Raw genomic sequence first — 11,888 nt, 5'->3', positions numbered from 1 at the left:
TTGTCACTTTCGCCTTCAAAAAGAAAGGCGACGAAACAAAGAGGTTGGCGTCTGGGGTGTCGAGGCGGTTGCCGCGCTGTTGCACACACACACACACCCGAGAGACGGCGCGTCTTTCCGCAAGAAAGAGAGTTGTTTTTCGGTGCCGCCGAAACGGCCTTTTTGGTCGCCGCGGTTCGACTGTATGTGGACCGACACACAAAGAGGAACGGAACTTGCGCGTTGGCTTCAGTTGCTTGGTGCTTCTCGAATTGAGCGACAAGCGATTTCCAGTGACTTCCCCACTCCTTGTGTGACCCTCGGAAACGGATTTCGACGGATCGCTGCGGCGGTCAACCACCGGGCTTCGCTGGTATTCGTTTTCACACGCCACCGGCGTCCTCAGAGACGCACGACCTCTGGGAACAACTGCGGGGCGGGGAAGATACGGTGACTACAAACGTTTCTCCAATCCGGCAGTTGTTATCTTGGCTCCGTGGCCGGTACTCCGTATATCTGATGACTATTAAAACGACACTTTTCACTTGCTACGTTTTACTGGCATCTTCAGACCATGGCGTGGCGCAGGGAAACTAATATATAGCTCTGTTCGTCCAGGTCAAAGGCGTTTCCACTGATTGACACGATGAAACGCGACTGGGTCGCCTGGACAGCACGATCCGGTAATATATATGTGCGACAATGCAGAGGATATGGTGGCGGCTTAGTAAGTAGTATATATATGTGGCGACGGGGCTAGTTGCTTTCTCAAGAAATAACGCGATCTCCATTCCCTACCCCATTAGTCAACTTTTCACCATATCACATAAAATGCATAACAGTGCATGGTCCTGCTTTTTCTCAATACCGGCTTTGTACAGTCGGTACGAAGTCCAACCGAGGCCTGCCGGACGAACACAATCGAGCAAGCTGTCGGCGGTTTCAAAAAGCCGCAAGTCTTCAAGCTACATTGCTACACCTACTCTTCAAACGATCGACTTACCTAAGGTGTCTAGACACACCTGCGTATATATACATAAATACATGTATATATCAACGTATATATATATATATATCCAAGCAGACCGTACATGTTTTTTGCTTCACGGCAGCGAAGCTCCGCGCAGAATCGCAGGTGATACGTCCGCGAAAGCAAAACGCGTCTTTTCTACGCGCTTCGGGGAGGACAGAGAGACTTGTGCTGCGGCTACCCACAAAAACACTCTTCCCCAAATGGTTTACGGTCGAAGGTGCTCGGAGAAAGCCACTCCATTCGGCTTCTCACACAACGGCAGCGGTCGCTGCACTCTGGCGCGCGACAGCGAGATTCTGCAATTTTTAGAGAATCAGGCGCTCCGTGTCCTCCGCTAGGTTTTCAGGTTAACGCCTGCTACACTGCTTCGCTTGCGCGAAAATACTTGGATTCCAACCGCCTACCGGTATTCATGTTTGCTTGGAAGCTGCAGATAAAACTGTTTAGTGGAACAAGGGTTGTGGCACATGCAGTCGCCTACCACAGCTTCTGTCTCCTCGGGGGACCGCGCCCTCCATTCCCGCATTCTGGACTCATTCGCAACAGTATATATATACACCTAACGATACTAAGGGATATGCCGTCTAATATATATATATATATATATATATATATGTTCACCTATGTATGATTGTGCGTGTGAGTTTGCAGTGGTAGTTGGTCTCCCTCGCGCTCTCTCTGCGTGTGTTGGCTGACGGTTGAACAGCTCGGGAAGGGGGGGTGCATCCTCAAGGCAGACCTCGAGCGAAAGAGGGCTTTGAAAACAAGAGAGAAGCGAGCGTTGAAGACGAACACGAAACTAGGGGGCAAGGGTGCGCCGTTTGGTTGGAACCGCAAGACGCTGAAGAAAGACGAGAGACGAGTTTCGCAGCTGCGGCGGCGCACCAAGACATATGCCTCAACACAAAGAGGGACACAGGAGAGAAGGTCGACAGAAAAGGAAGGTCACGAAACGGATGAGAATGAATGGCTGCGATAACCAACAAAGGAGAACGACACGAGCCCCGTCCATGCAGGACACACGGGAGGGAAAGCCCCTTGAGACATCATTCCAGGCATCAGTTTCGCCCCGATGACCCGTACCCGCTTCTCCGTCTTCCACTGGAAAAACATTCTTCCACTTCTTCTGCCGCGTCCATGAGCAAATCTGTCACTTCGTCTTCGTCCACGTCTTCTTCAGTATCAGTTCCTTCACTTTCGTCCTCTTCACTTCCGTCCTCTTCACTTCCGTCCTCTTCGCTTTCGTCCTCTTCGCTTTCGTCCTCGTCGTACGATTCATCTTCGTCCTCCTTTCCTGCCGGGCTCTGCAACGCGCCGCTCGCTTCTCTCGACTCGCTTCGCGTTTCGTTTTTCGGCCTCTCGACTGCCTCGCGTGCTCCCTCTTCTCCCCACTGTGTCGGGTCTGCATGCATCTGTCGATGACGAGCTTCCCGCTGAGGATCCAGTTCCTTTCTGCGCGGTTGTGTTCCTTCTTTCTCTCCTCGCTCACTTTCTCCCGATTCCTCGCTTGCTTCCCCTGCGTGCTCTGGATTCTCCTCGTCTTCGCTGCCTCCTCCATCGCCTCGGTATCGCTTTGGCGACGTGGTTCCTTCCTCGTTCTTCCTTTTTCGTCCTGACGCGCTTCGCTGTCTCTCCGCGTTTTCTCCGTCTGCGCTGACAAGCCGCCGAAGAAGGCGTGCGCGCAGGCGAGTTCGAGGCGAGAGCGACGGTTCGCGCCGCGAATCTGAAACGCGTTTTTGACAGTGCTTCAACCTTTTGCGGAGCAAAACACTCACGGGGGGGCCGCAAGCGCGTCCACGGAAGAGAAAGCAGCGACCGTCTCCATCTTCTTCTTCCTCTTCGTCCTCTTCCTCACACCCTCGCAGACAACCGCTCTCGTCGCTGCTCTCGTAGCTGCTGGCGTCGCATCTTCCTATCCAGCTTTCTCGATCTTCCGCCGTCTGAAGGGAGTCCCTACGCCCAGAGGAGCCCTCCACGAGGTTCTCTCCGCACCAGGCTTTCGACTCTGGCCAGTTCCCCGCAGGCGCTGGAGCGGTGCTTAGAAGCAGGGTGGGGCGCGCCAGCGCTGACGAGGAAGACGAAGGGAGAGAGAACAGGTCGGAGTGGACAGGCGACGAAGGCACGGAGACGGAGACTGACGTGGCAGCGCGGGGCGATGCGTCTCCGTTTCCAACAGAATACGACGCAGCAGGAGACACTACGCCTTCTCGTCCCAAACACGGAATGTGCGAGGCCGTCTCTGAGTCGCCGTCGAGGGAATCTGTCGTCTCGTCTCCTCCCACACGCCCGGACAAAAAAAGATTGGGCGCCTCGCGACACCGCGACGACGGCGAGCGCCCGGGCCCTCGACGAGGAGACACCCGCCCAGAAAGGCCCTCCGGGCTCTCTGGGGGCGCGAAGACTGTAAACGTCCCCTCGTCACTATGCGAAAGCTGACCTGGACCGCCGCATGCAGCGGCGCTGCGAGGCAAGTCTATTTCGCATGCACGCTGGCGTGCGGGTCGAGGGAAAAAGCGCAAAGAAGGAGACGCGAAAGCAGCCACGCCGGCGTCGGCCTCGTTTCCTCGCGCCGCCGAACGCGCCGTCCCTGGGCGTTCCACAGAGAAAAACCCGGCGGCCTCTCCGCTCTCCTGATCCGGCGGACTCATCGGCGACAGAGACAGAAAGAGCGGCGAGCCGCGGTCTGTGGGGAGGGGGCTGGCGGCGCGCCTGAGGGGCGACGGAGCTCGAGCCCGCGGGACGCAGGCCGACGCGCCTGGCGCAGAAGCAGCAGACACACACACGCACACGCTTCAACAAAAGAAGACCAGAGGAGTCGCACAAATGGACAACACAGAAGAAAAAGACACGAAAGGGAAGGACACGAAAGGGAAGGACACGAAAACGAAGGGCAAGGCAGACAGGATGGGAACCGGCCCCTGTGGCCAGGCCCGCGCTTCTGTCGCTCTGCTGGTGTGCCGTCTCTAGGGAACGGGACCACTGGCGTTGAAAGAGACGGCGACACAGGTGCGAAGCGGCAGGCTTCACTCTGGAGGCCTGCAGTCGCGTTTGTCTATTAATTTCCTCTCGAGAGTCACAAGGCAAAAGGAAGAAACAGGACGGCAAAACGGTGCACTCGCCGCCACCTGCCTGGCACAAAACGCTGTGGAAGCACACCGTCCAAGTCGACGAAACCCCACAGGTGCGCTCTGCTCTCAAACACACACACTCGTCGAAAAGCCCCCATATACATATATATATATATAGGAATCGAAGTCTACAAGAAAAGACGGATATACGCGCGAGCGCGAAAGTGAAGACGTAAGAGGATGGAGCCTTTGTATGAGGGCTCACGTGAATCCTGTGTCTATCTCAGCACATGTCGTGACGGATCGCCTTGGGCTGGAGACTCCACCTCCCAGAGCGCTTCCACTGGCGAGCTAAAATTCCCCAACACAGGGAAGCGAATGACAGACGGACCGACCTGAGTGCCCGCCGTCGGCGGGAAGGATCTCCGCTTCGTCTCCAGCGGCTGTGGGCCTTCTCGCCTCGACCTCGTCTGGGCCTTCGTCCGAAGCTTCCTCCGCTTTTTCAGGGCCCTGCACGGCACCAGATGCGAAGACGTCGGCGGCAAAGCTGGCGTCGGAGCCGAGGAGACGGAGGAACTGTTCGCGCTCGCTCTGAGCCCAAGACGAGAAGTAACTCTCGAGGGTTCTCGGCGCATGCGCCGGCGGCGAGTCGTGCCTCTCGTCCTGCCTCCTCTCTCTCAAGTGGCAATCGCAGATGTCGAGGAGAAACCCACACTGCCAGCCTGAGTTCTTCGTCTCCGCCTTCGTCAGCCTTAGCTCTGTCTCTCCACCTTGATTTGCTTCCCTTCGTCTGCGTCCCCGCCGCCTCCTCTCCCGCGCGAAAAGGGTGTTGTCGATCACGCCTAAACAGCCGACAGGGCGTCGCGCGTGAGATTCCAGAGTTTCGCCACTGCTGCTGTTAACGCACCTGCAGAAATTCTCTCGCAGATCCACCACCAAACCTTGCCAGCATTCCGCTTCGATTCCGGGTCTTCGCTTCCGAGAGATCGGCTCTCGGCTCGCTTCTTCACTTCTGCGGCGTTTGTTGGCATGCGTGTCCTTCCTCGCGGCCAAGAACCCGCCGTTCTCTCCCCCCCCCTTCCGAGCCTGCTCCGTTTCTTCCCCTGCGTCCTCCTCTCTTTCTAACACGGAGAGCGACCCAGACGAAGACAACGCACCTGCCTCCCCCCTGCCTGCCTCTCTTCGGCGCTCCGACTCGGCGCTCCCGTCGCACCTCCCGCAAGTGCTTCCCTCTCGGACAAACGCACCAGACGAGGCAGCGAGCGACGTCGTCTCTCCCGCGCTTCTGGCTTCTCTGTCTCCTGTCTCGGGCTCCAATCCGTGCACCCCTTTCTCGCCTTCGCCAGCGGCGCGCGGTCCTCTGCCTTCCCCCTGTTCGCAAAAGTCCACAGACAGCCCCGCGTCGTCCTCCCTCGGCTCCCACGCCCGCGTGTAGGCTGCGTCTGCCTTTCTTCTCGCGACTGCAGCCCGCAGCAGAATCACCGTCTCGCCATCGAGCTTGTTGTTGGAGAGGTCGAGGACTTCCAGGTTCGGCGCATGTCGCCCCACATATGACTTGAGCAGCGCGCGAAAGAGCGGCACGCCTTCGATGTCGTTCCCGCTCAAATTCAGAGACAAGAGTCCCCCTGGACAGCCCGCCACTGCCCGCGAACTCGCAGAGTGAGGAGACGACGCGGGAGACGCAAGCGACACGAGACGCGCAGCAGATCTCTCTTCGAATCGCTTTCCTGGACCTTCGGGCGGCACCAGGGGTCTTCTTGTCAAGACTCGCCCCCGAGAGAACGAAGGCCGCGGTCGCTCCCGGATGTCGTCTGGACTGTCTCCGTCTTCCTCGGGCTGTCCCTCGTCCTGGAAGTGTCTCTCTCGTCTGTCAGCGAGTTGCTGGTCGCGCGGGGGTGCCGGCGTGCCTCGTCCGGGCGTCTCTCGCGAGACCGCTGTGGCGTGGAAGGCGAACACACGATGGGCGCCGATCAGAGAGAGAAGGACTTGCATGGCTCCAGCGTCCCGCAGGAGGTTGTCGGAGAGGTCGAGAGACTCGAGGCGCGGCAGCAGCGGAAGCGCCAGGGACAGCGAAGACATGTCGAGGGCCTCCAGGCGACAGTTTGTCAAGGAGAGCCGCCGAAGGCGGGCACCGAGGAGAGGAAGAACGGACACGCAGAGGGAACGGAAAGCCGAAACACTTACTCCACAGAGGTGGAGCGAAAACGCCGCAAAGACTTCGGACGGCGCAGCAGAGACAGGCCCAAGAGGCGCGCGGACTGGCCGACTACGCTCGCCTTCCTCTGCTCGGGACGAGGAAGCTCGAGCCTGCACCGTGCCGGGGGGAGAGGCCGGCGCCGCGGTGAGAGACGAAGAGAGACACCTGTCTCCGAGGGATGTCTCTTTCGTGCCTTCCGCCTGACTGCTCTGTGGGCTGCGCCCGCCGACTTGCTCGAGGGCTTCCACAGCGAGTCCAACTGTGTCTCGCACGACTTTCACTGCATGCAGATTGATTTCTGACGCGGAAATGCGGAGTGCCGAGAGCTCACCCGCGGCCGCAAGGAGAGGAAGAAACTCCGTGCGCCTTTCCTCTCCCCCTCGGGGGATGCTGTCGCCTTCGCCCTCGAGGCCAGGAGCAGACGTTCGGCCTATGTCTTCACCCTTTTTTCCAGCATGCGAACGTCCCCGCCCCGCCGCGGCATCCGGCCTTTGTCTCTCCGCCGTTCTCGACCGTTGCGTTTGCACTGGTCCCTCGGCCGCTGCCTCGCACACGCGCAGTTTTAGCTCTGGGTCTTCTTGAGCCTCTTCCGCGGATACGTTTCTGCGCGAAGTCATGAGAAGAGAGGCTCCTCGCGAGGCTTCTTTCTCGCTTCGGCGTTTGCCGAGTTCGTCGACACGGGGCGAAGGCTGAGACGCGCCTACACCCTGCGGCGCATGCGCCCGAAGAAATTTCCAGTGCTGGAGAGAGAAGCACGCCAAGTCAATCTCCCATCCCCGCGCCTCGAGACCCGCAGCCAAACCGGCGGAGGTGTGTGGGGTTTCTGCAGAGGCCGCATCGGGCTGAGCGAAGCAGATGGAGGGCGTCAAATGTCCGCCTCCAAGTGTCTCCGTTTCTGTCGCCCCTTCCTGAAGGCTTGGGCTCTCGGCCGAGCGCGCGTCTTGCCTCAGTCCGCCGTAGCGAGAGAGAAGCAGCGGAAGAGACGGCCGGTGGAGGAGCGAGAGGTGCTGAGGAGTCAGCGTCAGGCGGTAGAGATTTGCGCGTCGGCTGCTAGGTGGGGTGTAGAAGGTTACACTTGGAGTGTCCGGGGGAGACGCAGGCGTCGCGGCAGACAGCCGAGGCGGAGGCGCGTGCGAGTCCCCTTCACGGAGTGGCAATGCCCAGTCCACAGGGACAGGGCGAAGGCGCTCCGGAGGCCTGCGGCGGTGAACCGCCCGAAAGGCCACGGCCAGAGGGAAGACTCGTGCCGCAGGCAGGAGACGGTCGAGGATGTCGTGGAGAGAGAGAAACCGGAGAAGCAGGCACAGCAGATCTGTGGCGGAAAAGGATGGCGAAAGAAAGAGCGCGAAGAACGAGACGCCTTCCGCGCAGAGAGCAGCGGATGTTTGGTGAGGCGCTCGGCCACTACGACTCCTTGCTGACGCCGGAGAAGGCGGAGACACCGCGGCAGGCGCCGCCAGTTGCAGAGAAGGTGTGGAAGGAGACGACGGATCGGAGGAAGAAGACGCCTCGTGAGACGAAGCCGACGAGAGGGAAGAGTACGACGGCGAGGCCGTCGACATTGTCTCCGTCGTAGAAACAGACACTCCGCTCTCTCTCGCGCGCTCCCCTTTGGCCCGCCCGCCCGCTTCTCGGCCGGCTCCGCCGAGGGTGTCTACGGCTGCCATTCTGATCAAAGACCGGAGACAAGGAGTTGCCCGATGTGGTGTGCGAGATGAAGAGATGTGTGAGGGGAGGTTGCGTTTATGTCTCCGTCCTCGTAAGACTGGCGCCTCCAGCTCGAGACGCTCCCGGACGCGACATCTCGCTTCTTCCTCTGCAGAAAAATGCAGCAGCGGCTCCCTCTGCGCACACCCAGTTTGTCGCACAGGCCCCGTCCTAGGCGGGGAACTGAGGAATCTTTCAGAAAACCACGCCTCCCTCTTTACCGGGCGATCTCCTCTGTCGGAGGACAAACAGTGGAGGGAAGAAAGGGCGGGAGAGAAACAGAGAGAACGAAAAGGAGGCGAAAAGAACAAAGGGCAGGACAAGAAGACGGGCAGAAATGCTTGCAGAGGACGGAAGAAAACGCTTTCGCCTCGACTCTAGTGGATATACAGACAGGGAACGGGACCATTCCGCAAACAGCTGTCTAGAAGCGGTGGCAGAGACAGCAGGATGCGTGGGAAGTTCGGATATTTCTACAAGAGATTTGAGCCTCGATTCACGCCGCTCGCCCTGAACAGTTGTTTCGCAGGGAAAAAACTCACTAAACCATTTTGCTTTTCCCGTCGCGCTGGTCGCCAGAACACGAGACCCGGTGTACGAAGCTGACACTCGTTGTACCGGCAAAGCGATCCTCAGAAAGCGCGGGAAAGCTTTCCCTCGGCATGCAGAGGGGAGAAATCCACTGCAGGCGTTCGGAAAGACGAACAAGCGGGGAAGAACGGCAGCCAAGCAGGAAGGCGTGCAGATGGAAACTTGGAATTGTTGCGCAGAACACGAGACAGGGCGGGAGACTTAGGACAGAGAAACGCTGTTGACAGACGAAAGGCAACGACCAAGCTCACCGCGAGAAAGACTGACTGCAAGAGGCGGGCAGAACTCTGACGGGTCGGCCAAGAAGATAGCTTGGATATAGCGGAACACGAGCGTTAGAGAGGCAGGCAACAGACGGCACGAACAGAAAAGAACGCTGTCAGGCTGGCCGATCCGCCACGAGGTTGAGCGAGTCGATTTCCCACCCAGGAGGCAACGACACACGCGCGCGAAAGGAGGACGGGATATCTGGATTGAGAAGAAGAGATGTGCGGAAAAGAAGGACGGAAGGCGCGTCACCTAGAAAAGCCCGCGTGTGGCGTTGAGAAAAGGATGCAGAGTACGAGAGTAAGGCGAGCAAAGAGGCGGATGGTGTGCCGTTGATTTCTGGTCGGAGCACTGGCTAATCGTGAGACAAGAAACGACGAACGACACCCAGAATTGCAGGAAAGTCTGGCGGTCTGAAGTTCTTGTTGGAAAAGGGCGAAAACCCCGAGTTAGGGCTACACAGCACACCGGCTGTCGACCACGAGGCAGAGAAAAGAGGCCCCGCCGTGGATTCAAACAGCGTGAGAAACGCAGCGATTTTCGCCGTTCGCGCCTCTCCGCCTCTCTCGCTCGTTCTCTCTGCTGTCTAAATACGGACGCCGTCCAGTGACTCCGAAGGGTCTTCTCGTGGCATACAAAAGTTGATCTAGCACCAGGTAGCACGAATGCAGCAGTGCAATAACGGCGGGTTCACAAACAGACACGTGACAAATGACTGCCTCAAAAGCGCCTGTTTTCCGGCGTCTGACTCGTGCGGTACCCTTTTCTGCCCACAACGCACCGCAGCGAAAGGCAGGCAAGTCGCTTTTGGCAAGAGACGGTTGACCTTTGGAAAGTTTGGTCTACACTTGCGGAGAACGGAATTGCTTCCCGAGCGCGCACCAAGTTTTGTTCGCGATACGCGCCCACACAGAGGCCAAACCCGGACGGCTAGCACACTGCCGTTTTGTCCTGCGTGCACGTCTCTGCGTTTGCTCGGCCACCAAAAGCTGCAAGAAACGAGCTCCTAGTGGCATGCTACGGCCCCACTAGCCAAAACGTCGAATCGACGGTCTAGTGCGCAAAAAACTCAGGGTCCTCCTGCCTATATAGTCTGTGGCTGAAGCACCGGACGCCCGCCCAACCTCAAAACTGTTTGTTTGTGCGCCATGGGCTCCTCTCTCTCACTTGTACTTTCTCTTCGAGCTGTGTTCGTCCCTAACTTTCCCCTTCGCTCTCTGTCGTCGTTTCCTCTTATCCGTGATTGTCTCGCCTCGAACCGGTGACTTCCAGGTAGATCCCCGCACTGTTTCAGAAACCGTAATCGTTTTCGCACAGCGACTGACACAGCACCGACGCCACACGGACACTTGCATGGTCCACGAAAAAGACACGTTTTGGACACACTTCCACGGCCTCAAGAATACAAATCTTGGGAAGACGACGCATCCGGCATCGTCTGATTTGCACTTCCGCACAGATGCAGGACTGGTGCCAGCGACGCGCGTGTTTAGGTGACACTAAGAAACGCTCCACGGCAGGGAATAACACAGGGGAAGAGAACCCACTGCTGACCACATGCTTTCTCTCTTCTGATAGCTAGAGTCCCCTTGCCGCACGGGGGAACCCACCGCTCGGCGTTTCGGTGTCGCGCATTTGGCAATCCAACGCTGAGAAGCAAGTACCAGCCGGGGGTTTGTAGCGAGAATCGCACTGACTTGTCGAATCCGAGCATGTGTTACGAGTGAAGAACTAACTGATTCCAATAAATAGAACGGTGCGCTGGTGAGAAGGAAGAACCAGTCCCTCAATTTGCGTGGTTTGCAACATGAGTTTCCTCGACAAGGCAACACCAGCAAACTGCACACAATGCCTGACCAAACACCCTGTGTACATGAGAGATCACGACAGAGTAAATTTACCGTCAGAACTTCCCATCTGAGAATTCACTGCAAGTGACCAAGCCCACAGCACGGCATGCTCCGCGAACACCAGGGGAAGATTTCCTCCCCAAGGTCCACCAAAAAGCCTCGTGTTTTGCGGACGAGGCTGACTTTCATCGGAACTGAAAGAGGATGACTACGATGGAGTCACTGCCGCACATGAGGCCCCCAGGCCAGGACTGTGTCGTCACCAGGCAGCGTAACGCGAGACTCTAGACGGCGTGCGGAGAACAACACGGCGTGTACTTCCGCAGACAGAGAGGCAGATCGGTTGGGCCACTCTTGGGCTGGTAGCTCTACTACATGTTTATCTCCTTGTTGTCCCTGTGTTTCGCGTGGTTTCCTGGCGTGACTTCACAGCGCTCCGGCCGTAATTTCGCATATAGGCGGCACGCACACTGAATGCCCTCGTCTTGTGCCGTGTGGCGGCTCCTGTGCGAGGTGCGCAGGACTTGGGAGCGAACTGTGTTCTCGGCTAGTCGGAGGACGCGCAAAGATAATCTGATTTCCAGCTACTGAGTCGACAAACCCGTGTTGTTCGCTGCGCTGCGCTGCGTATGTGGCTAACGATTGCCCAGCCTCGCAACGGCACACCTGGCATCACGGAGGACTGTGAGGAACTGGACCTCGCCGAATATCAGAAACGGTGAAAGGAACCCCGCGTCTCAAGTCCTGAAACGCCTGTGACCCCAAAGGGTGAGACGAAACCAAACTGTCCCAAGGAAATCGTGAGGTCTTGTGCTAGTCGGGTTGGCAGGCCGAACGACTGTTCGGCGTTCGAACCACAGAGGCGTCTCCCGCCGAAACAGTTCTGTTCGTCCTTGCTCCGACCACTTTGTTCGGAAGCCTTTCCGTAACTGCTTAACAGACGAATGTGTCCTGCACTTTTTATTTCAACGTGCGAATTGTGGCAAGGGACTTTCGAGCGGAAGATGTTCCCGCGGCGATGCGGCGAGGGGGGTGTTTCGGGTTGCTAACCGAACCACACTGAACGTGGCATCGTCGCAGCCACCGTCCAGCTTTTTGCTTTTTTGCAGACAGGAAAACACGATGTGGTCTCTTTCGTTGCCTTTCCTCTGAATCTCTCCAAGTGTCGCATCTCCTTTTTTGCCGATTTTCTCCTG

General features: G+C 57.9%; 1 protein-coding gene across 1 annotated transcript; it reads right to left on the bottom strand.

Moving 5' to 3' along the window:
* Window positions 1-2,070: 2,070 nt before the first annotated feature.
* NCLIV_055420 (putative leucine rich repeat protein) lies at window positions 2,071-7,944 on the bottom strand (the record flags this gene model as incomplete). Its single annotated transcript, XM_003885096.1, has 2 exons — window positions 2,071-3,767; window positions 4,476-7,944. The coding sequence occupies 2 exons, from the start codon at window positions 7,942-7,944 to the stop codon at window positions 2,071-2,073; spliced, it is 5,166 nt and encodes a 1,721-aa protein (XP_003885145.1).
* Between the last annotated feature and the right edge of the window lie 3,944 nt (window positions 7,945-11,888).

This window comes from Neospora caninum, chromosome XI, assembly GCF_000208865.1.
Source record: "Neospora caninum Liverpool complete genome, chromosome XI".
NCBI classification, from domain to species: Eukaryota; Apicomplexa; class Conoidasida; order Eucoccidiorida; family Sarcocystidae; genus Neospora; species Neospora caninum.
The sequence above is the reverse complement of the archived record's forward strand: the minus strand, read 5'-3'. Positions and strand labels throughout refer to the sequence as shown.